The 25,629-nt window shown below is 39.3% G+C and overlaps 2 protein-coding genes across 4 annotated transcripts in view; both read right to left on the bottom strand.

The window, feature by feature from the left end:
- Positions 1-11,690, bottom strand: part of LOC134454258 (E3 ubiquitin-protein ligase rnf213-alpha-like) — a 102,661-nt gene extending 90,971 nt beyond the window's left edge. For all 3 annotated transcript variants that reach the window (XM_063205153.1, XM_063205154.1, XM_063205156.1), the window contains exons 1-2: positions 11,582-11,690; positions 10,931-11,050 (exon numbers count right to left, since the gene is read on the bottom strand). In XM_063205153.1, coding sequence (XP_063061223.1) covers positions 10,931-11,050; positions 11,582-11,669 — 208 coding nt within the window. In that variant the 5' untranslated portion in view covers positions 11,670-11,690. The remainder of the gene's footprint in view (positions 1-10,930; positions 11,051-11,581) is intronic.
- Positions 11,691-11,804: 114 nt separating this feature from the next.
- Positions 11,805-25,629, bottom strand: part of LOC134454841 (E3 ubiquitin-protein ligase RNF213-like) — a 113,548-nt gene continuing 99,723 nt past the window's right edge. The window contains exons 16-20 of the mRNA XM_063206000.1: positions 24,196-24,351; positions 12,537-16,073; positions 12,143-12,279; positions 11,930-12,028; positions 11,805-11,814 (exon numbers count right to left, since the gene is read on the bottom strand). Coding sequence (XP_063062070.1) covers positions 11,805-11,814; positions 11,930-12,028; positions 12,143-12,279; positions 12,537-16,073; positions 24,196-24,351 — 3,939 coding nt within the window. The remainder of the gene's footprint in view (positions 11,815-11,929; positions 12,029-12,142; positions 12,280-12,536; positions 16,074-24,195; positions 24,352-25,629) is intronic.

The following is a 25,629-nucleotide window of genomic DNA, read 5'->3' as shown; positions in this document are numbered from 1 at the left end:
TGGAAATATTTCTAACTAAGCTCTGATACAGGTTGTTTTTCACTCCTGGTAACACTCTTTTGATCAAATGTAAATAGTGCCGTAACTGCAATTACTCCAATTGCCTTGGTTTAGTAGTATACTTTCAAAACTTACCATCGAGGAGAAGTTTGCTCATGCGACTATTAGCTCACGCGAGAATGTGAGATGTAGTTCCCAAAAAATCACGAGTAGCCAAGGTATAGCAACATTACTTAGGGCCCGAGCACCGAAGTGCAAGGGCCACGCTGTGGCCCTTCGCCCTCTCGGTGCGAAGCCCTATTGTTTTTCGAAAGATTATTATTATTATTCTTATTATTTTTCTTCTCCTTGTTCTGCGCTCTTGGGCCATTTTTCAGGTGCTTCTGGTGCTTGGACACTTATGACATTATGGCCACCGCTACTCAGACACCGAATATTAACCCCTGATGGTGCACGGGGACGAGGACACGCCCCCTATCGCGTATAGGGGTGGGGCTAACGTATAGTTTAAGCTATGGACTCAGGAGTTTTTTTGCGGTGTGTATCTCACTAAGACGAACAAAAAAGGTCATACAATGCCATGCCACGCCCAACAGGAAGTGAGATATTTGGACGTTTTTGAAAATGACATACAATGGAATGTGATGAACTTGTCCTAGACCGTACATTTGATTCACTTAAAACTCGTTGTACATGGGCTCAAGACATTGACGACAAACAAATTTTGACATCTTGTAATATAGCGAGGTTATGGCTTTATGAATTTAGGTTAGAGGTGCACCGAATATTCAGCCGCAGAAAATACCGAAAGTTTTCGGCCGAAAGCCAATTGAGTGGCTGAATTGGAGGCCAAATAGAAAATGAATTGAAAAAGGGCATTAATTACACTAATTTCAGTTCTACTCTAACATTTAAAGACTAATAATACACATTTATTTTCTTTCAAAAACATGTCTAAAAATGTATTGTAGGCCATAGATTTAAGCATTATTTAAAAATAGTGAAAAACCTAACTTTTGATAACTTTTAACTGAACTGGTATTCGGCCAAGAGATTAATTATTATTCGTTTCGGTTTCGGCCACAAATTTTCCTTTCGGTGCACCTCTATATTTAGGTATCATATTAAAAAATGGAAAAAAGTCATAAATTCATTTTGCAGCATTTATCAATGCTGTCCCTTCACAGGCTAGTTTGTATGATGACTACGAACATTTCTATATGACTGGAATGGCAATCTGACATAGCGCCACCATGTGGTAGATGAATAAAGTGCTAGAAATGAGGTATTGTTCACTAAGGGGCGTGGCCGGTATGCAGTACATGGTACGGACCCCATTTTCGGTGGAGTGATGTATCTCACCAAGACGAGCGAAAAAGGTCGCGCAATGCCATGGCCACGCCCAGCAGGAAGTGAGATATTTGGACTTTTTTTAAATGGACGTACCAATGGAATGTGATGACCTTGTCCTACACTGTACATCCGATTAACTTAAAACTTGGTGTACATGGGCTCAAGACATTGACGATGGAGAATTTTTGATATCTTGTAATATAGCGAGGTTATGGCTTTATGAATTTAGGTATCTGCAGATGCATTTATGTACTGCAGACATAGTGCATTGAAAAAAATTGAAAGTCAGTGTAGTTCATGCAGATTTGCTGCTGAGAGGCTCCTGCACAGGTTTTGTTGATTCTATGTAAAATAAGGCGTAGGGACAGTTTTTAATCTCTCTATATCCATCCGTTTTTGTTGTGGTTCCTCAGCCAAGCTCTCACACACGCAGCTGCACAGTAGGTGGCCAACGTCCACAACCCCCTCCTCTTCCCCCTTCTAGCCTTGACTGGAGGGAGGAGGGGGGAGGGCCAGAGTGGCCCAGACAGACCCTGTCCTGGCCTTGTCATGAATTTCTCTTTCTCTCTTAACCACTTGCAGCATTGTTGTTATTAATCATTTTGTACCACAATGCTTACATATAGTTTTCCAAAACAATATTTTTAAAGTACAGTTTTAGGTGTCTATAAGCTGAAATGTCTAGTTACCGTTCAAATGTCTACAGACCAATCATAATGTGTGTGTAACATGATCAGAGAATGGATGTATATGGCTGTGGTAAGTGTATGTATATTTGTGTTACCATTATAATGAAGTCTCTCTCTCTCTCTCTCTCTCTCTCTCTCTCTCTCTCTCTCTCTCTCGACAAATATAGACTCACACACATGCAAATACACATGTACACTCAGTAGTTTTGTGGTACTTTAAACCATACGTAGATCATACTGCCACATAAAAAACCCTCAGTCTTATATTAATTTAACCTTGTTTTAATTAGGTTAATGTCTCTGACTCCATCATAGCCATTTTAAAGGAATTTGAGCATCAGGCCACACATAATTCCCTCTAACCGTACTTTGTGTAACGCAGGTAATGTAAATGGAAAATAGTTAATAAAATCAGCATGGTTTGAGTTAAATGAATGAAACCTACCAAAAAAATGCTTATTGTCAATATGAAATCATCCATATTGGTAAAATAGCAATCAGCTTAGATGCCACCATGTGTTAGTATCATATTTTGGCATATGGTTGGCATACTTTCAGTTTTTAGTTCATGTTGCATGAAAGTTGGTAAGTTGTGTGTATCTGACTATGCCGTGGGCGGCATGCTCCGCCCTTGCAACGTAGGTGCGAGGGCCCGTCATCGTCGCTTGCGGCTTTAATTTATTATTGTTATGTTTAGGTTGATAAATACACACGTGCTTTTGTGCTGCTCCATTTGTTACCAAGGAAAGGATGCGGGGATAGGCGAATTATGGCTGTTAATGTTTGTCTTATATTTTTGTTAGCCCAATGTTAAAAATGATATTCCTGTAAATCGGAAAAAGCGAATCCGCGCATACAACTCGTCGTCACCCACTTTCTGAGCTCTATTCATCCTCTACAATGTGTTGAGCTCATGTGTAACCAAAATCTGTCACTTCCTGTTGGGCGTGGCCATGGCATCGAATAGACCTTTTTTGTTTGTCTTGGTGAGATTCACCCCTCCATAGCTCCGCAATTCCGTAGCTTCTACTATATGCCAGCCCCGAACCTCTATGTGTCCCTGGGCCCCATCAGGGGCAGGGCTTTTTTTGTAGTCATTGCTGCCATCCTACCTGACGTTGCTGCGAAATCAAATCTGAATTTGAAACATGGTGACCAATATGTCCCAAATGTGCGTGAACATGAACAAGAAAAAAAAGAAGAATAGGAAGTCTAATGCTGTGTGGTGATATTATACATTCTATGTGTGTGTAGACCAAGTGAGGCCTACGCGACCCAGGTAGCACACGCCATTGAAGAAGTTAAGCTTTATAGTATTACTTTAGGATAATAGGGTTTTTCACAGGGTCCGTGTCCGGCAGAATCTTAAACAGTGGATCCAGTATCCGGTAGGATCCTAAAAATCAGGATCTGGTGCATCTCTAGTTTTTACGTGGCCTAGGCTTTTCAGTCAGTCTTTCACAACCCCAATCGCTGCATGGAGTGAAAGCCCTTTGCAGGGTTCGTACGGTCATGAAAAACCTGGAAAAGTTTTGGAATTTTAAATTTCTAATTTCCAGGCCTGGAAAACTTATGGAAAAAAATTTTTTGGTCAAAAGGTTTGGAAAACTCATGGAAATCTATCTAGTGTTTCATCAATTATCTTTATGAACTTGATGCTGCGGCGTAATAACATGTACATGTCCACGAGTTGTCGTGGAAATGTTGTCTACCGCCTGCGTCTGCCTAACCACGTGTTGCCAAATTGAGTGGTTTTCAAATAAGGCAGGTTGTACTGGCTCCAGGCGGTTTTCAAGCGTTTTTGGTGCTAGAAATCTGTAACATCTGGCAACCCTAAGCCTCGTAACGCGCGAGCTAGATGTAGTGTTCGAAGCGTGGTGAGAGGTGATGATAGAGATTCTAGGAGGCATTATTATGTCTAATAACGATGTTACAGCATTCCGGGGAGTGTTGTTAGCCACCTGAAGGGCAAGATACATCAGTGCCTCAGGTTAGAAAAGCGTTGTAAAATTTTAGCGGTTCCACAAAAACGTTGCTAATGCCAAAAGAAAAACAATCCTAAGACCCGTTTGGTGCGCTAATTTACCAGAGCTCCAAGTGAACCTTTTATGCTTTCGGTAAGCCCAGACATAATGATATGAGAAGCAAAGGTGCACCTGCTGTGAGTGAATCTGTCCGTTGTACGATTAAATTAAATCCGTACAGTATGTACAGCTGTGAGCCAAACAATTGCCAATGTCTGCATGACTGTTTTGAAATGACAAAAGAGTATGAAAAGTTATCTGTGGCTCTGTTTCAAATCAGTCAGATTGTTGCAACACAAAATGAGCCTCACCCTGTCACATCTCATTGAGTGAGTGGTGGGTGTCACACGTCCACGAGCACTGCACTCTTTTTTCCACTTTGTGTGGCTCCATCAGCGACCACAACAAATGACAAAACATGAGCTGTCTTAAAGGAGCTTTGGACTGTTGTGCTTGTAGGCAGGTGTAGACTCAATGTTTTCTAAATTACTTTGACAGGATGAGCATCTACCTCCATACAGGGCATGTTGATATACATACAAATTTGTCTTGATTTCACGACCTAATTACGTATAGGCTTATTCATTTTCATTTCTGACTCAAGGCCTAAGACTTATACCAGACAAGTGAATAATTACTATCATACTGTATGTTGTATTATATTAATTATATAATTCACTGCTGCATTTACAGTCGGTCCCCCTACAATGCACACCCTTTACCGAGGTAATGCCACGTCATCCACCTCGGTACGTACCGGGCCTAGCTGCAGTGTACCCAAACAACCGCCGGGTGGCACTTGGGAGCGCTCGCTATACTTGGGAGCGCTTGCTGTACTTGGTAGCGCATGTTCAGGTTTGTATTGAGAGATCAATGACCCAATAACCCATAATCCAGAAGGATTAAAAAAAAACTGTATATATATATATGATATCTCTCTCTCTCTCTTTCTCTCTCAATACACATTCACTCACGCGCACACACGGGCGCACACATACACATACACACACACACTCTCTCTCTCTTTCTCTCTCTCACTCTCTCTCTCTCTCTTGTTCATATCAGATAACCATAGCACAGAGTGGTGAAGAAGTGCAAATGTGTTGGCAACATTTATTACCATATGGAATATTTTAGACGATGTTGACGGCATATTAATATGCTCATATTCACCAGCACGCACCGATTCAGCGGATAACGACATGCCTAATTAAATTGTGTGAGAACACCTCCAGGAAGTAGGAAGAGTCATAAAAAGAATAAATAGCCTAATGAATTTTCTTTTCTTTTTTTTAATGATGATCGGATGAATTGCCATTAATGTGCAAGCTCTATGTGTAGACCTAAATTGAGTGTAGCCACAAGCCCCTATACCGATTCTCGCATCGCAAGATTTGAAACGTCTAATATTGCAACTTCAGACTTGTTTTCTGGATGTGGATACTTTTTTTCGTTTGGTAAAAATTACTGAGAGTGCAATAGGGGCCCTAAACCTCACCGCAGTGACCTACAGCGCCGCGTTTAAGCGTTTAAGCGTTGGCTATTTATCTTACATCGCCAAAAGCTGGGGCGATAACCTAACCTACACTTCCGTAATGAATTTAATGTTGTCACATTGGCAAAAATTAGCAAGCGATTGATATTGCTGTTTTCGTGCTCAAATTAAGTGTAAGCAACTGTCGGGGTACAGGCGCACACATGCGGAACTCGTAGCCATAACCAACAGAACAGATGTCACGTGTCAGATGTCACATCCCCACCTGCATTTTTTGCTGTTTGCTATGACTAATCAATGCACCGAGTGTAGTGTAGGCCTATGCCATTAAATTATGCCCAAAAAGTATGCCTATGCCAAAACATTTTTAAACTAAACAATGTCTGCGCAGCCAGGGATTCTCTCTCTCTCTCTCTCTCATTCACTCACTCACACACACACACCCGCGTGTTCATATAGGCTAGGAGAGGACGTTAATTTGGCATAGGTCAACTGCAAGGGACTACTAATTTGTGAGTTGAAGTTGACGTGATGTGTGAATAATTACGCTATGCAACAGGCATATTTAGCCGCCCATTGAAAGGCGCATACTCAGTCATTTTTGTGCTCATCTTATTGTGGTAGCCTGAATGTGACTGTCGTGCCGAAAAGCGAGTTCCTGCCAGAACAAGAGTGCCCTCATTGAAACCAATGTCATTTTTTGAGAGAAAAATATACTCATTTTTGCAGAATGAATTACATAATATATGAACTAAAATATGCTTATGAAATATTACTCGTCCTCCACTTAATATGAGCTATTTGACTGAAACCGCAACATTTGTTATGACAATTATTCGATTCCTTTATGGAAATAATAGCCTACTGAAATTGTAACCAGCTCTTTGTAGCCTAATTCTTCCAGAAGGAATGCAGATGCTTTATGGATATGCTTTCCATCCATGCACTCTCCGTGCAGGGGTGGTGGAAAGACACCAAACGTGCCATCACCATCCCCCCGGACCCACTGCGCTCCGAAGTTGAATTCCTTTTACTACTTTATTGCTATGTGTGCATAAAGCGCATGTTCGATTTGCTGTAATAGGCTACGACCAGTAGCCTCGACGTGTCTGTCTTTTCTGTTCCTTCTTTCAATATTTAGTAGGCTAACATATGTTTAAGCCTAAAAATATAATAAATAAATAGAAATAATTTGGTATCCATGTCTGGTTAGCGTCTGGGCATTTGTGGTCTTTACCTGGTTCTCCGCACCATCTTATGACAATGTTGAACAATGTTGAACAAAAAAACGGATGCAAACACGTCATACTCTTTTATTACCTCATATTGTTTTTATTGTATTGATTTTTAATTCTGTGTATAAACAACTAAACGTAGGCTAAACTTGAAATGTCAGTAAGAGTGTAAATTTATTTTACAAGTAGGCCTACAGAGTTTTAGTAGACAATGCCTACACAGCAGCCTTTACAAGTTGCCTAATGTAGGCTACACTGCAGATAAGACAGCAGAAAACATCCTTTCTGCCCGGCTTAACCAGAATTGCGTTCCGTCCCTTTCGCTGTGTCTCCTGCGACTCGGCCTGTTGTTTGTGCAGTAGTGCGCTGTTTCCCTTCACCTACCAGTGGGCTCACCACCTAGATCGATGATTTGGTCGATGACTGTAGGCCTATCCAGGTGACTGGACACTTAAAAGACTTTGTAAGGATTTATTTTTAGGCATAGCCTACTTAGATTTTTTTGAATGCCGCCTTTGTCCTGAGTGAATTCTGAATCAAGACCAGACTGCGTTGCTGCCACCCTTGTTGAGTCACTAGCCAACTGCACTTTTTGCACCATGGGATTTACAGTATGGACACGGGAGTAAGGACATTGAAGTAGGCTAGGCTAGGCCTACACCTGGACACTTAAAAGACTTTGTAAGGATTTATTTTTAGGCATAGTTTGATTTTTTGAACGCCTTTTTATTGATCTATGTTTTTATTGCTATTTGTAACATCACAACAAATAAACATTCAAACTTTTGAAACAATATCCATACTCTGCCTTGCATCTCTCGTGTGTGTGTGTGTGTGTGTGTGTGTGTGTGTGTGTGTGTGTGTGTGTGTGTGTGTGTGTGTGTGTGCGCACGCGCTCGTGAAAAAAACTCTTGGCCGCAAACTGTTAAACTCACACGGCTTGGAGGGGCGCTTACATAAATGTCAACTGACTACAGTCTTCAACTGTGTGACGCTATGAATGTTTGTCTGTGGGGGAGGGGGTGATTAAACCCCTACACGCACACAAAAGAGCTCGTGGTGTGACAGGTTATCCAGCCTCCGAAGAAGGAGTCATAGTTCACAAGTGTTCACAAGCACTAATAATAATAATAATAATAAAAAAAACCAGTCTTTTTTATTTTATTTAATTGTAGGTAGGCCTATGCAAACTGGATTGGGAGATGGTGAATGAAAGACAGAAAAAAGTCGAGTTTAAATTCACATGGTGGTCTTGTTTAGGGCTCACACTTGTGTTATTATCAAATGCCCTATCAAATGCCCAATGCTAAATAAAACATGCAATTTGCTGACTGTATTTCTACTACTACTAAAACTGGGGGATGGACAAGCACGGAAGCACAAACACAGGCAGACGCTTGGAGGGGCGCTTACATAGATGTCAACTGACTACAGTCTTCAACTGTGTGACGGTATGAATGTTTGTCTGTGGGGGAGGGGGTGATTAAACCCCCACACGCACACAAAAGAGCTCTCTCTCTCTCTCTCTCTCTCTCTCTCTCTCTCTCTCTCTCTCTCTCTCTCTCTCTCTCTCTCTCCTCTCTCTCCTCTCTCTCTCTCTCTCTCTCTCTCTCTCTCTCTCTCTCTCTCCCCCCAACAACACAAGAGGGAATATTCGCATTGGACGCACTTGTTTAGTCCCTCACAATGTGTAGGGCCTATGCTTGGTTGCCATATTAAAATCAGGTTTTAAGAAGAGCACACACAATCGAATCGAAAGTAGCCTATAGCCAAATATTTTAATTAAATTCGGGCGGTTGGTTGAATCATTCAAATAGCCTAATTAAAAATAGCCTATATAGTAGCCTATATAGGCCTACCACCAACAAAAATTATGAAATAATGAAAACAAATTATACTCTGTAGCCGCCTTAACAATAGAAGTAATTAGGCCTATTAATGAATTCGTTTGCCAAAAAAAATTAGGCCTAAGCAAAAAAAAAAGAATTTCCCACGGCACTAGTGTGCCATGGCACAGTGGTTGGGAAACACTTATCATACGACTGCTGTGTTTAAAAAAAAGAAAAGGCAGTGCACAGCCTTTTGTGACACATCGTGGTGTGACAGGTTATCCAGCCTCCGAAGAAGGAGTCATAGTTCACAAGTGTTCACAAGCACTAATAATAATAATAAAAAAACCCGTCTTCAACCTATTAGGCCTATCCTGAGGATATCCGTTCCTGGCATGAATGCAGAATAATAAAAACAAAACACCGTCGACTGGCGGTCTTGTTTAGGGCTCACGCGTGTGTTATTATCAAATGCCCAATGTTACGTGCAACAGAATGTCGTCGCCAAATTTAAAATTCGATCTCTCTCATGCTGGCGTTACGGGACACACTTAATTACAATGGTGTTCCTGTCTGATTGAGTCGGTTTTAATTGTCTTTACCGGTTCAAATTGTAGGTATGCAAACTCTGTATCCTGAGGATACCCGTTCCTGACTTGAATAATGCCGAATAAGTTAGGGACGGATTGGGAGACGGTGAATGAAAGACAGAAAAAAGTCGAGTTTAAATTCACATGGTGGTCTTGTTTAGGGCGCACACTTCTGTTATTATCAAATGCCCAATGTTACGTGCAACAGAATGTCGCCGCCAAATTTAAAATTCGATCTCTCTCATGCTGGCGTTACGGGACACACTTAATTACAATGGTGTTCCTGTCTGATTGACTCGGTTTTAATTGTCTTTACCGGTTCAAATTGTAGGTATGCAAACTCTGTATCCTGAGGATACCCGTTCCTGACATGAATAGTGCCGAAATAAGTTAGGGACGGATTGGGAGACGGTGAATGCAAGACAGAAAAAAGTCGAGTTTAAATTCACATGGTGGTCTTGTTTAGGGCTCACACTTGTGTTATTATCAAATGCCCAATGCTAAATAAAACATGCAATTTGCTGACTGTATTTCTACTACTACTAAAACTGGGGGATGGACAAGCACGGAAGCACAGACAGACGCACAAGCACAGGCAGACGCTGCTCTGCAAAAGCAGTGCTATACTGCCCCCCGCATTCCGAATGGCCACAGGGTGTAATGATCACGGTGCGCTGCCGCGGCACGGCACGGTAATGAGCAGATTGAAGTTACACCATCTGTATATATTTAATAGGCCTACAATAAGCCATTGGGGGCTGCCCCCTTGCACGGGTGAGGCATAAATGCAATTGTGTTGTGTGCAGTGTGCTGTGGAGTGCTGTGTCCCAAGGACAATGGGAGTTGGAGTTTCCCAGTTGGGCTTTCACTTTCACAATAGTGAATAATATAATTAATATAAGTTATAATGGCAGCATATAGCCTGTAGTGAAACATAACCTAAAGTATAACATAATAAAAAGGGCCCACGTGTGCGAGTCGGCTATGTGTTTCAACCCTTTCGTAGGATCCGGTATCCGGTTCCGGATCCGGCAGGATCTTAAGCAGTGGATCCGGTATCTGGCAGGATCCTAAAAATCAGGATGCGGTGCATCTCTACTTTACTTGCTCTGGACATTGACATGTTTGATTTAGCTAATCACGTAATGACTCTGGCTTGACAGACTGGGACATTCGGATATAAACGTTCCAATATTATCTTGAGTTTAATCGCTAAAATTCACTCTGGTCGCTCAGTTCGCTTCGCTCCTGGTGAATTCGCACTGGTCGCCCAGGTCGCCCAGGTCGCTTTTCGTGTACACAGGGTATTAGAAAAACAATAGAGTCCTATGCACCTTCGGTGCTCGGGGCCTAATGAAGAATGACACTTAACAGTTAATTACATTGCCTGATGACCGCCACCAACCCGTTGACTTTTCGGCTTGTAGTTTAACAAGTCCATCTGTAGTTGAACATAATAGGAAAAAAAATATTTCCCTAAATTTGAAAATGATCTAGCTAAAAATAAAACATTTGTGGTTTTCGGGTTGTTTCGGAACCGGATATTGCAAAAGGGTTATAAAGCAGTAATTACTGCAAAAACATGAATCATAACCATTCTGCAGAGCAAAGTACAGTGAGTCAGCTCATCTGCCTACAACGTGAGAGAATTGTTCTGATTGTCCAATTTTACTTACTTAGATGGATTACAATACAAACAATATAATGGGCATTACCAAAGCATGAGGAAGAGCACTGTAGGACCTCAGAGACTGTCCTATTCTGTAGCTGAAAAATGTCACCAGGAAATCCAGGTGTGGGTATCAGCTCATCCAAGTGCAGTGGTTTCCAATCATCTAAAAACAAGTATTTTATTACAGTCAATACACTCACTTGATACAACTGAAACTAACATTGTAATGCTCAGATGTAAAACTATTGCTGGGACAGTAATTTTAAAATTCAAAAATGAAAAATGTTACAATAACATAATATAACTATGCCAAAAATTAGCCTGTTTACATTACTAGAATAAACAGGTTATTGGAGTGAACTGGTTATTGTTGTTTATATGCAGTCTGTCGGTTGCATGTGTTCCACTAACGTGTGTTATACGAAACTGGAATGTAAGGCTCGTGATTGGCTGCTTATCATTCTAGAATGTCAATAACTCGATAATAACCTGTTTAAGGTGTATACACGTCTTGGGAAATCAGCTTATTCACTAAAAACCTACCTTTGAGAATCAGATTTCTCAAACCAATAACTGCAATAAACCGATTGTTATAAACTGTTTATTCAGTTTATATGAGCACTTGAATAAACTGGTTACTCCAAAACCTTATTATAAATCAGCATATAAACGAGCTCACTGATAACTGTACTACCTCCAAAAGAGGCAATGTAGCCACATCCTCCAGAAATTCTTGGCAGTCTTGTGATGAGCACAACATCAAATGCAGCATCCTTCATCATTCTCCTTAGGCGAGTTATAGTGTGTCTAAGAGTTTGGACCAGAGGTTGTGTTATACAGTATTGACCAAACAAAAATTAAGACGCAGTCCTTAAAACTGTGATTATATTTACACACATTTCTTAAACATTGACTGACTATGCGAGACTATGAATTATGCAAGACTATTCGTTATTTTCATGTACAAAGGGTTTTTCACATTGTTTAAATTGAGATTTTATACAATAAGGCAATAAATTCAACTGAGAATTGTTCAACGTACCTGACACAAAAAAGTAGTCGCTGACTTTGTTTTGGACACTCAAAATAAGATTGCAATAGCACCAGCTTGCGTGCTGCAGTATAAGTTACAATGAAGTCCCTAAAAAATTAAAACATTTTATATTTACTATGGCAATACACTCCCATTAACATGCCTCATGACATGCTATAACATTTTGTAAGTAGTATGATATAGTAGTTGAATGGATACTACCTCAAGGTGTCAGAAAATGACTGCTCTGTGTAGAATTCATTGAGCAAGTACAGGCACGAGTCATCCTCTTGAAGGTTAAGCTGGTTGTTAATTTGCTCCAAGTCTTTTTTGTTCAGGAGACGAGAAAATGTGGACACCTGATAAGTAAGGTGGCATTGATGAGTAAGTGCACACACACACACACACACACACACTAGAACCATGTGACATCACGGTAAGTTTTAGCTGCCAGTTTAGAGCCTTAACCCTCTGTTTGATTCACACGTCTTCAGATCTTAACCCTTACATATGCTAAATAAAACCGAAATGTCAGGTTTCTAACAAATGACTTTGATAAACAGAGAGAGGGAGAGAGAGAATGACAATCATGTGTATCAATCAGAGACAGACAAACCTCCAGATTAAGTCCTCTTGCATCATCAGCATTGTATTCTCTGTACTTCTTCAGCATCTCAATCATGTTGGTGTGAGATTGCTTCATAAAGTATATGTCTAGCAAACTGTCATGAGCTCCCCAACTATTTCTTGATGCCCTCAACAATGAATCAGGAGTTGCACACTGTATTAGCATTTCCTTGGCTCGATCAATTATTTCCTTTCTGTCTCCATTTTCCCATTCCTGAGACACAATGTCGGGACAACACTGCAAAAGCACAGACGCACAGGTGTCCTCCGTGTATCCTACAATGGCATCATGTTTTTTCCTTGTGATGTCTGCTGGTTCCTGCCGTTGATCGTCCGATTTCAGAAGAGCCTCGAGCCAGTCCTCCAGCTCTTTCTGCATGTGTTTAGCATGGGGTGGGAGAACGTTACTTATTTCCAGACAGTGCTTTTCCAGTCGGTTTAGAAGTGGTGTGGGGAATTGCTCATAAACTGTGTGTTTTTCCTCAATTACTATTAGCCTGAATTCATCTTTCACTCTGCACTTCACACGATGTGAACCAAGCCCCAGGTCCACATAGTAACTCCCCCCCAACTTGACATAGCACTGATTCAGGGCATCATAGAGGCTTTCGTAAAGGCTCTGAACATTCAACAGGATCACAGACCTTCCTGTTTCCATGCACATCTTAACTCTGTTTACAGTGCGGCAGACTTGGGAATATTCTTCATCATGTGGAAATCCTGATCCAAAGATCACCTCTGTGTTATCTTCATGGATAATTCCCTGTAGTTTCAGAATTTGCAGGGCAGCGTGATTTGTTGTTGGTAGAAGAAGGTACCGGGATGTAAAACCAGATGCATCTACTTCCAGATTTTCTCTCAGTAAAGAAATTGTGTCACATTCTTCAGGTTTCTCGCCAAAAACATCCCAGAAGATTTTCAGAATGTCAACAGAATCAAATCCGCCAAAGTTTCGCTGGACAGCTTTAGTCAGATCCTCAGTAGATGGTCTTTCATTCTTCGTCAGTGCATACGACACAGTCAGTTTCACAAGACTGTAAAAGTCCCTGAGTCCAAAAAATTCGGTGAATTTTTTCTGATCATGAAGCACACTCTGGTAAAACTCAGTGAGTGTAGACAGCAGGATCTCAATTTCTGATCGAATGTATTCCTCACCACGGGGACATATAGCAAGAGCAGTGCTATTTAATTCCTCTGCCATTGGAGATGTTCTTAGCACCAAAATTCCTCGGTTCATCTTGGCTGGATCCAGCGACCAATTAGAAATACCAATGAACGCGACTTTTTTGAACTCTTCAGGCTTCTCGTCATCAATGCATCCAAATTCCAAAAGAGGGTGCAGTGTTTTTAAAGGCATCTTTGGGGAATCTTCTGCCAATCCTATTTCATCAAGGACCACAACAGAGACATATTCATTTAGGTCCTTGTCCTTCTGGAACTGTGCACACTGTCTGAATATTGAGATGATTCCATCAGGAGTGGAGTGGGGGCTGCATTGAAATGAGACCAGCTGGGCTTGTTTGAATCCTTTGAAGAGCTCATTTTGGGAGCTTTTACCCTGCATGGCATGGGCAGCAATTGTCTTCGACAAAGATTTGGAACTTCCAGGTTTTCCAACAAGGAATAATGGAATTCTCAAATTCATGCACACAACCATCATGAACACATTCTCCTTCAGGGCATCATTTTTAGCCACATCTGATGGACAGTCCACATGGTCGATGAACACTTGTTTACATGCATTGATTTCATCACTCATTTTCTGAGAGGACATGGACAATTCTTTAATTTCTTCAATTTCCTCAAGTTTTGTCAAGTATTCGTTGCGATTTTCTAAAGATGCCATGTAGCAAACCCCAACTCCAAGTATCAGGGATCGAACCAATGCATCTGTGTTTCCATCATGTTGTAGATGTCTGTTCATTTCTGAAAACAATGTATTCTTTTGCTGATAAAACCACTTAACTGTTTTCATACAGCGCTCAATGTCTCTCAGACTGACCATTCTACATTCATCAGTTGATTCTGCCATGTGTTTCTGAGAAGCCGAAATAACTTTTGTGAACAAGGACTCGTATGTATCTGGAAGGCCTTCTTTGCAGAAGAACGTCTTCACCATTTGTTGAATGTAAAGCTCCTGTGTCTTCTCATTCAATTTTCCAAAGTCCCACACTAGTGGTGCAAGACTTGGAGGCAGTGGTTGAACTCTGTAGACCAGCTGCCTCATAGGAATCTTTCCCAGCTTCTCTTCTGTGTTCTCCATCTTAACTCTGTAGCCTAGTCCAGCTTTCTCCAGCTGTTCAATGGCTTTTGGAGAATGCTTTCTATAGGGATTGCACGCAGCAATGATTTTTAGACGACATGCATCAATGGATTCTCCGTTGATTGTTTTGTCACAGATAACTTCTTTGATTGCATTTACGGCTTCTGTTGTGTTCGCCTCGTCAAAGAAAAGAACAGTATCCATGTCTTGAGCCTCATTGCGTTTGGATATTTCCACAGCCTCTTGAACTTTTTTGTGGATCATGTCTGATGTTGTTCCTCCATGTACCCTGACAATAATAATGTTTTGGCCCCGTTTCCCAGACCTCAGTAGATCACACATGAACTGCACCAGCCGTGTCTTCCCACATCCTGTTTCACCCATAATGATGACTGGGATATCAGACTCAAACCGGAGATGAATAGCAAGGATTTTCATCACGTTGTCAAGTGTCAGTTGGTATGTGTCATCTGGATCTGTGATGTTGTTCACACCTAAAACTCTGCTTAAAATATCAAGCTGATCCACCCGTTTGAGCTTCTCAAAATCTATGTTAAATGGGACCTTTTGTGCCCTCAACTGCTGAAAGAGCACACGGTCAATGACTTTCTTCTCTACAATCTCGTGGGTGCGAGCATCAATAGCATCCAAGTTGTGGATGTGGAACCCCAGGAATGTCATGGATGTGTTGTCAGCATTGAACATGATATAGGGGTGAGCTTGTTGTTCCCAACGTCTTCTAAGTTGGAATTCTTTCAGAACAGAATCTTCTTCAGTGTTCATCTCACTCCTTTCATCACCTGTCATAAGCGACCGCATTGAGAAATCCTTTGACATTGTTATCATGAATTTGACAACAAATGTCTTGAAACCAGTCAGATCTTGACTGAAGATGTCATCGCAAAAAATTGACTGCTCACACTTCTTTAATTGCATGTTGAGAAAGTGGGTGAAGTTTCTAAGTTCTCCCCATGATGGTGATCTGTTGTCACAGTAATGCATCAAACACTCTAACCATTCCTTTGGGGAACCTTCAGGTGAACCAGGTTGGAATGAGAATTTCTCCAACTGGTTCTGTTCATATCTTTTAAAGTACTGATAGGTCCGCTGATATGCTTCACTGGCAAACTCTCCTTCATCCATTAACTGGCATTCCTCATCATCATTGCTTCCTTCAGACAGATGCTTCTGTGTTTCAATTGGTGACAGACATTTTACATGTGGAAACATTTCCAAAAAGGCCTCCTCCATTTTGGCCGAAATCTGTGGAATAGACAGATTAACAACTGATTAAATGATATATAGTATTTTACCAACCATGGGTGGGGTCATGAAGGGAAATATTTTAGACTTCTTGGCAATAAATTGCATTCCCTTTAGCATTCCCCTACAACACGATCACTGATCCTTTTAAGTTTGGCAAAAACACACCCCACTCATAAAAAAACAAAAGTGTTTATTTTGTTCAAAATATCAAATACATTTTCATCAACAAAAATACTGGTAATGATGGGGTCTGTTACAGATATGTAAAAAAAATGTCCCTGTTAAGACAGTGTTCCTCAACCCTGGTGCTGTACAGCCTCCTTGGTTGTGTTGCAGAAACATGACTAACACTAAATTATAAAATGCAATTTTTAAAAATGAATGCCTCGTGCATTCTTTCTTGCAGCTTCATCACATAGTTAAGTAGTCTAAATTGAGGCCACACATGCGATTCAATTTGGTATTGTCCCCAATTTAATGCAGCTGACGCTGAAAATGTTGGCAAATTCAGTACACGGAGAGTGCCTAGACAATGAACAATGAACGAATTAGTTCATTCTGAGGGCTGTGAACTGAACTATGAACTAGTTCATGTAGAAATATAACTTTCCCAACACTGTTACTGTTATCAGACACAAAACCTGGTGGTGACATCTTGCAAAGGCAGAAAAACGAATGTAAAGTGAGAAAACCCAGTTGGAATTTCTTGCATATCTTCTTCCAGTTGTTTACAAATGTGCAATACATCACATGTTTTTGACAGGTTTTAAATGAATATGCTTAACCCTCTAGCTACCATAACGGCCGTGAACGTCCGGCTGGATTTGTACCACAACGGCTGCGGCCGGCCGAAATATTTTCTTATGAAAATACGGCTGAACGGCCGTCATCATGCAGTTTTTCCAGCTTTCAAACACTTTAGCTCAATATTACAGACCCTCCTCGATATACTTTCAGTATAAAAACTGTATGTTTATATTATTTTATTTTTCAGTATTTTAGCTTTTATTTCGAGATGTGCCGCTTTATGCGACATGGCAATCTGCCGTCAATTCAAATGACGGCCGTCCGAGATTGAATGGCTACAAACACAACCATTCTGTTTCTACAACCAATATACACTAAATATGAAAACTTCCAACCCTCTTCGATCTATTTTCATGGTCAACAGCACATGTTCATGACTATTTAGGCTATTTTTAGATCATGTTGTTTTATTAGGCTTATGAGATGGTGTTCAACTGTGATGGGTTCTGCCATGGTCCTAAATAGAAAACACGGTAACACTTCCAAATAAGGGGCCATAATTAACAGTAAAGTAGCTACAACCTAATACTTAAGTAAGGGTTAATAATCATTACTTAATGCCACATTAGACACATATTAATTGTTATTAATGCATATGTTGAACATTAGTAAGCAGTTACTTAACTATTTGATAACTATTACCTTGTGTTACAAGTTGATAGCATATTATTATTTAACTAATAGATAAGTAAGGGCACAGTTAATAGTTAAGTAGCTATCAGGTCATGCTTAAAACTAAGGACAAAAATTAACACTTACTTAATACAAAAGTAAGGCATAAGTAATGGTTAATTGATACATAAATATTGGGTTTTGGGACCCTTATATATAGTTAAGTAGCTATCAGGTCATACTTAACTAAGGACCAAAATTAACACTTACTTAATACAAAAGTAAGGCATAAGTAATGGTTAATTGATACATAAATATTGGGTTTTGGGACCCTTATATTAGAGTTGGCTGAGGATAACTAATGGTTAATTAATAGATAGATATTGGTGTTTGGGACCCTTATAATAGAGTTGGCTGAGCATACCTAATAGTTAAGTAATTAATCTACTGTGACATCTAGTTTTTACTCATTTAAATCACTTTATAGTGGCAACAGGAGCCATTATATAGCAAGGATTGGACGTACACTTCTCAATGATGGTGGGGTGATGAGATGTAATTTTTTCATGTACCACTTATTAATTGTAATGGTAAAAACCCTACAATAAATGCAGAACATTATGAAGAGTAATAGTTTTGAAGTGAAACTAAACCATTCCTTTGTGATAATTAAGTTAATGTTTGAGAATATTAGCTCCAAGAAGTACAGTGCATGATGGGTACGCAATCTACAGACAACAATATTTTGGTATTATTTAATCATTAGATATGCCTTAAGTAAGTGTTAATTAAGGTCCTTAGTTAAGTATGACCTAACAGCTACTTAACTATTAACTGTACCCTTGCTTATATATTAGTTAAATAATTATATGCTATGAACTTGTGACACATGGTAATAGTCATCTAATAGTTAAGTAACTGCTTACTAATGTTTAACATGTGAATTAATAACAATTTATATGTGTCTAATGTGCCATTATGTAGTGATTATTAACCCTTACTAAAGTATTAGGTTATAGCTAATTTGCTGTTAATTATGGCCCCTTATATATATGGCCCCTTACCATGTGTCTCAAGTTCATAGCATATAATTATTTAACTAATAGATAAGTAAGGGTACAGTTAATAGTTAAGTAGCTATTAGGTCATACTTAACTAAGGACCTTAATTAACATTTACTTAATACAAAAGCAAGGCATATCTAATGATTAAATAATACCGAAATATTGTTGTCTGTAGATTGCGTACCCATCATGCACTGCTCTTATTGGAGCTAATATTCTCAAACATTAACCTAATTATCACAAAGGAATGGTTTAGTCTCGCTTCAAAACTATTACTCTTCATAATGTTCTGGATTTATTGCAGGGTTTTAACCATTAAAACTAATAAGTGGTACATGAAAAAATTACATCTCATCACCCCATCGTCATTGAGAAGTGTACGTCCAATACTTGCTATATAATGACTCCTGTTGCCACTATTACAGTGATTTGAACGAGTGAAAACTAAATGTCACAGTAGATTAATTACTTAACTATTAGGTATGCTCAGCCAACTCTATTATAAGGGTCCCAAACACCAATATCTATCGATTAATTAACCATTAGTTATCCACAGCCAACTCTAATATAAGGGTCCCAAACACCAATATCTATCGATTAATTAACCATCAGTTATGCCTTACTTTTGTGTTAATTTTGGTCCTTAGTTAAGTATGACCTGATAGCTACTTGACTATTAACTGTGCCCTGCCTTATCTATTAGTTAAATAATAATATGCTATTAACTTGTAACACAAGGTAATAGTTATCTAATAGTTAAGTAACTGCTTACTAATGTTCCATATATGCATTAATAACTATTAATATGTGTCTAATGTGGCATTAAGTAATGATTATTAACCCTTACTTAAGTATTAGGTTGTAGCTACTTTACTGTTATATTATTATGGCCCCTTATTTGAAAGTGTTACCGAAAACACAACTGTCCAGCCGATGTCTACACGCTACATATTAAAAATGTAAACTGTCTTCGGTGTGTTTTCAGAGTCAAACCATATGTTGGTATCCAACTATCTTAGTTTCCTGGAACAACGAACAGCGACAGCTCTGTGCAACAGGCGCATCGTGTGAAGGAAGCGCAGCATGGAACAATTACCCATTTTGCGTGTCAGCTTTGGCAAAGCAGTCAAGGACTGTTACTACTCCACGTTGTCCTTCATAAAAATATGCGTGAAGACGTTGAGTTGAATGCTAACTTCCAATAAAAGCCTACCAACGTGGTGTTTGTAGCACTTCAATTCCGTATTAGTCGGTGATGCCTGGCGAGTCTTACCTGTGCCAAATTGGGGGGGGAAACTTCCTTAGAGCTTCATTCATGTCCTGTCTGCTATCGCGGACACTTCTACGGTTATCCTTACACGTCTTTGGCATGGTTCAGTTAAAACATTATTAGCTAGTGTAGTCCATTACAGTTATCGCATATAATCCAGGAAAACAGGACTTCTGGGTGAACGACATTTGTTGTCGTCACATGTTCATTGTTCAACTTTGACCCTGGATGGATGGATGGATGGATGGACGGAAGGATAGATAGATAGATCGATAGATAGATAGATAGGCCTAAATATATAGATATATAGGCCTAGATAATATCGGATTTTATCACATTTTTATCATTTAATCCACATCAAAGGCACTCTATGGGAATACTGAACAATTAATTATCCATAAATGATATACCCTTTGAAAGTGTGTTTTCTCTACTTTAATATGAAAGTAACTTATAATTGACACTTTCATTTCTTTTCAAGTTATTTGACATTATTTAAAATATGACCAAAATGTCGATTTTTCCTTAGAATTCCTGGTAGAATTACGACCTATTCAATATAATTTCGGTTAGCTAGAGGGTTAAAATATGCATATTCAATGATGTTTAATTATTAAAATATCTTTTCATTTTAATACTAAAAACATTTTTTTTTACTTTCAATTGGGCCTGACTGTGTTGACAAAAACAGGTAAGCGCTTATTTCAGGGAAAAAACGTTTTTTAAAAAAGTAAAATATGGGGAGGTTGTCAAGACCGTTGTCTGTGATAATATACTTCTATATTTTGGATTCAAACTATTTTTTCTTACAAACTTAAAAGGCATTTTAGATCGTGTGTGTGTAACAGCCACAAGGGCAGCACCCCAACTTGTATCCGATGATTTCTTAAATTCTTAAACCCAAACCTAACACCCTGCCAAAAATGGTAAACTTGTCCAGAAGTGCACAATCCCCATGGTATTTCATGCTTTGTTGTTTTATTGTGCATTAATAAAATGAACAGAATATTACCTGGTTCAAAGATTTCTGTTACTGTAGTTTACTGAAATTGCTATTGAGCATTGAAGTGCTTTGTGGAAGATTAGTTTGAAGTCATTTCAAGTCATTTATTATACCTCATTACTTAATATTACAAACCCCAACTCCGGTGAAGTTGGGACGTTTGGTAAACAGTGAATAAAATCAAAATGCTATAATTTTCAAAACATTCAATCTATTCATTAGATGGAGAATAGTGAAAAGACAACATATTAAGTGTTAAAACCGAGAAAAAATATTGTTTTGGGGGACATATGTACTCATTTCTAATTTGATAAATGCAACAAGTCTCAAATAAGTTGGGACGGGGATCAGTGAAATTTAGTAAACATCCAAATAAGATAAAACAACAAAGAAGAACATTTCAAAATGAATTGTACTGACGGACAATATAGGTGTCCAGGTATAAGATCATCACAGAGAGGCTGAGTCACTCAGAATTAAAGATGCAAAGGGAATAATTACCATAGTTATTACATACATTTTTGAATTCCCTTTGATTTACCACGATTGAGGGTATATAAGACATATTTTGGTAACACTTTATTTTAGGGATACATCTATTAGCACTAATACATACAATATTAATGCCTGTGTTAGTAACTTGTAAGGCATGTACTAAGCAAAATAAGACAGTTGTTAAGCATGTATTCACAAATGTCTTGTTCATGCCCAATTAGGGATTTATTACTAATATAACGTTAGTAAGGACCAGTAAGCCTATATTTCTATTTATTAGTAAGTAGTAAGTGGTAGAATACAATGTGTATAAGCTCCCGACACACTGTGTGAAGAAACCCTGAACAGTGTGAAAACAGATGCGGAATAAGGGTCCCTATTCTAAAGTGATGCATTGCTCACCCCAGATGGCTTAGGGCCCCCGGACTACCAAAATCCCCCTCTTTGTGTAGGGCCCCCACACCACCCAGGCCCTCACTACCTAGCCCCCCCTTATCAGCAAAGTGTAAGGGTTTATTATATAATTCTTACTCCTTCAGCTGAGTCATCCAGTTTTCTCTTGTTCATAGTAATGGAGGTAAGGTAACAGGAGCCTTTATATAGCAAGGATTGAACGTATACTTGTCAATGGCGGTGGGTTGGTGAGATGTAATTTTTTTCATGTACCACTGAGTTTTAATTGTAAAACCCCCCAAAATAAATGCAGCACATTAGAATATTAGTTTTGAAGCGAAAATAAACTATTCTTTTGTGATAATTAAGTTCATGTTTGAGAACATTAGCTTCAAGAAGTGCAGTGCATGATGGGTACGCAATCTAGGCCAACAGACAACCTACCCAGCTCTGAGCCTACCTACGTCCTTAGCTCCTCCCCTCACTCGTGCAATTTAGTTGCTATCCAAACAATTTGCCATGTATGTAACAACAGAACTATTATCATTGCTGTATTGGCCATGCATTGCTTTTCTGACTAAGGGCGTACCCATCATGCACTGCACTTCTTGGAGCTAAGTTTCTCAAACATTAACTTATTTATCACAAAGGAAGAGCTTAGTTTTGCTTCCAAATTATTTCTCATTGTTATATTCTGCATTTATTGTACAGTTTTTACATTTAAAGCTAATTGGTGTATGAAAAAATGACATCTCACCACCCTACCGTCATTGAGAAGTTTACGTCCAATCCTTGCTATATAATCCTTCCTATTACAGAATTGAACACTGAATGAAATAAGTGAGATCTACATATCTCGTTAAACTGATGCAGAATCAGAGAAGTTCTTACACTTTGCTTGCCCGGGGGGTCTGGGTAGAGTGGGGGCCCTAGGTAGTGCGGGGGCCCTAAGCAATCTGGGCTGAGCAATGCATCACTTTAGAATAGGGACCCTTATTCCACATCTGTTTTCACACTGTTCAGGGTTTGTTCACACAGTTTACCAGGAGCTTATACACATTGTATTTTGGCCCTTACTGCCTACTCATAAATAGAAATCTAGGTCTACTAGGTCCTTACTAAGGTTATATTGGTAATAAATCCCTTATTGTGCATGAAAAAGACATTTGCGAATAAATGTCTAACAACTGTCTTATTTTGCTTAGTACATGCCTTGCAAGTTACTTACACTGACATTAATATTGTATGTATTAGTGCTAATAGATGTATCCCTAAAATAAAGTGTTACCCATAATTTTGTTATTAAAATCATTATAGGTTCATGACATCATGAAATATATATTGGCTGTAGTCTCACTCTAGCACTCCAGGAATTAGAGCTATTGAAAATTGACCATATTAAGAATGCTTAATGCGTGCAAATGATACAGGGGTGTAACATTCTCCTAAGCACTTGAGCTCACTTGAAATAGACCCAGAAGACATGGGAAACTGTCCTTTGCTTACAGAAGTCAGCAGAAGTTGTAGAAGTCCATTCTTTCTGACAATAGTAGAGCATTGCACATCCTGTGCTACAGTGAAAATGGACCATCCAACTTGTGTTAGTGCTATCTTCAAAAGTCAGCCTCCATGATGGCATGCGGGTGCAGTAGTGCATTGGTTAAGATGTTCTCACTCATCTGTAGAGTTAAATACAGTGCTGAATGGTATAAATGGGTTTTAAACAGCATGAAAAGCCACTCATGCATTATATTTTGAAGGGAGATCTTCGATTACTGCCACATAGTAAGGTCAAATTGCATTGTCTACTATGTTTTAACAGTTTGGCTCCATCATAAGGAACAGCAGGTGATAAAATGGCAGGCTTTTGGTCAAGACCTGTCATGCTGTAAGCACTACAGAAAGGAAAATATTGCAGAACAAGAAAAGGAATACACCCTGCATTTAAGTTGATGAAATCATGTCCAAGATAGAATTTAACACTGTTTTTTTAATAGAAAATAATCTCATCGGTTAATGTATTTAACGGTCAAGTGTTGTATTTTGTTTTGTTTTTAGTCTTCCTTGGCATTTGCTGCCATTTATTGTCCCCGTCCCAACTCTTTTGAGACGTGTTGGATTTATCAAATTAGAAATGAGTAAATATGTCCCCCAAAACAATATTTTTTCTCGGTTTTAACACTTAATATGTTGTCTTTTCACTATTCTCCATCTAATGAATAGATTGAATGTTTACCAGATCACTGTTTACCAAACGTCCCAACTTCACCGGAGTTGGGGTTTGTACATTGGAGATGACTGAAAAAAACGCAGAGATTGATTCATTCTTTTTTTACAGAGCAAATATTGTATTTCATTAATAACTAATTTGTCGCTGTATTTACTGTATACAAACATTCACATTAATCCTTTCCCCATTTCCCCACTTCACATTCAGTGTATGAACTTATATGTCCAGAGCAATGTGTCATCTACCTCAGTGTTATGGCTATCACAGTCTCTGTTCGTTCGTCTTGTGTACTCCACTAAGTACACATGGGAGTTGCTGCACCTCCAGAACGATCCATCTGGGCTCTGGAAGCATCTCAGTACAAACAGTTGGAGAAGGAATGAGTAGAGACCCTTGGATACCTGGAAATACAATTAAAAGAAGCATTACACATCACAAAATATGTGTGATACTTCACCTACCACAGTGAATAACATCTTTAACTAGAAATGCACCCAGAGTGTGCAGACCTCCGCCAAGGAAGTTAAGTTTGTTTTTAGACACAACAGTAGGATATTTGTGTGATGATGTGGTGTCATTTCTGTAGGAATACACACCATTAGTATGTTCAGAGAATTCAACAGTCAAGTTGTAACCAAATTATATATGTATTTTTTTAAAAATAATTACCATGTCCTTGATTAACTGTGGTCTGTTTTGTTCACCTGTGATTGTGGTAGGCCTATTGGCAAAGTGCTACATGCTATATTGCGAACTTACTATGCACTGTCCTATAAATGCACTTATTGAAGGTCAGAAGTTGCTGGTCACATTGTTAAAAACAGTTTTGATGAGTGGCATCATGCCCTTATTACCATTTAAAATTTCACAGCTATTTCATATCACACTTTAAAAAAAATGGAATTATAGGCATAGCAATTTTATCTTCAGCTTAATACAGCCTTGTGCTTACAAGATAAAAACCAACCTGCTTTGAAAGCTTGTGATCACGCGCTAATAGAACTGTATGAGTGATTAGTGAAGGGAATGTAATGATTTTGACCAACAAAACTGAAACAACCACAGACAACCATATCTGGTTAGGCTTATTTTGCTTTGCGCCTACGATGGCATCATTCTCATGGGCCACTGGTTGGTCTTGACACTGTCGGCTGAAGCGTGATGCGTTATCACTATCACCGTTGTTAATCAGTCTACGGGCATTGCTGTCGAGTCTGTCGGGCTTTGTGGTCCATCTCGCAACTGGGGTTAAATTGAGTGAAGTGTAATGCATTTGACCAGCATTGTGAACTTACACAGCCACAAATTCCATATTTTTTTGGCGATGGTAGGCTACCTAATTAATTCGACATCGTTTTCAAAATGATCTGCGGTGGTCACTCACTGTCTATCTCGAGGCAGTGCACTTCCACTTCACACATATTTTAGGCAGCGGTAATTCATTTCACAGGACTGTTTGTTAACTTCAACGAGGTTGTTGCCAAAAGGGTGCCTGCTGGTGAGCAACTTTTTAGGTTGATAGCACTGGTTTTGGAGCTGGCGTCAAATGAGACAGTCCTGTTCCATAGCTTGCGTAGAATGGCGCAGGCACACCCGTTTGCGTTTGGAATATTCGCCGGTGCTCGGCCATTATGCATGCTGTCGGGCTTTCTGATCCCTGTCCATCTCGCAAACAACTT

The sequence above is a fragment of the Engraulis encrasicolus genome, chromosome 8 (genome assembly GCF_034702125.1).
Source record: "Engraulis encrasicolus isolate BLACKSEA-1 chromosome 8, IST_EnEncr_1.0, whole genome shotgun sequence".
In the NCBI taxonomy this organism is placed as follows: domain Eukaryota; kingdom Metazoa; phylum Chordata; class Actinopteri; order Clupeiformes; family Engraulidae; genus Engraulis; species Engraulis encrasicolus.
Note: the sequence above shows the minus strand (reverse complement) of the source record. Positions and strands in the feature narration are given on the sequence as shown.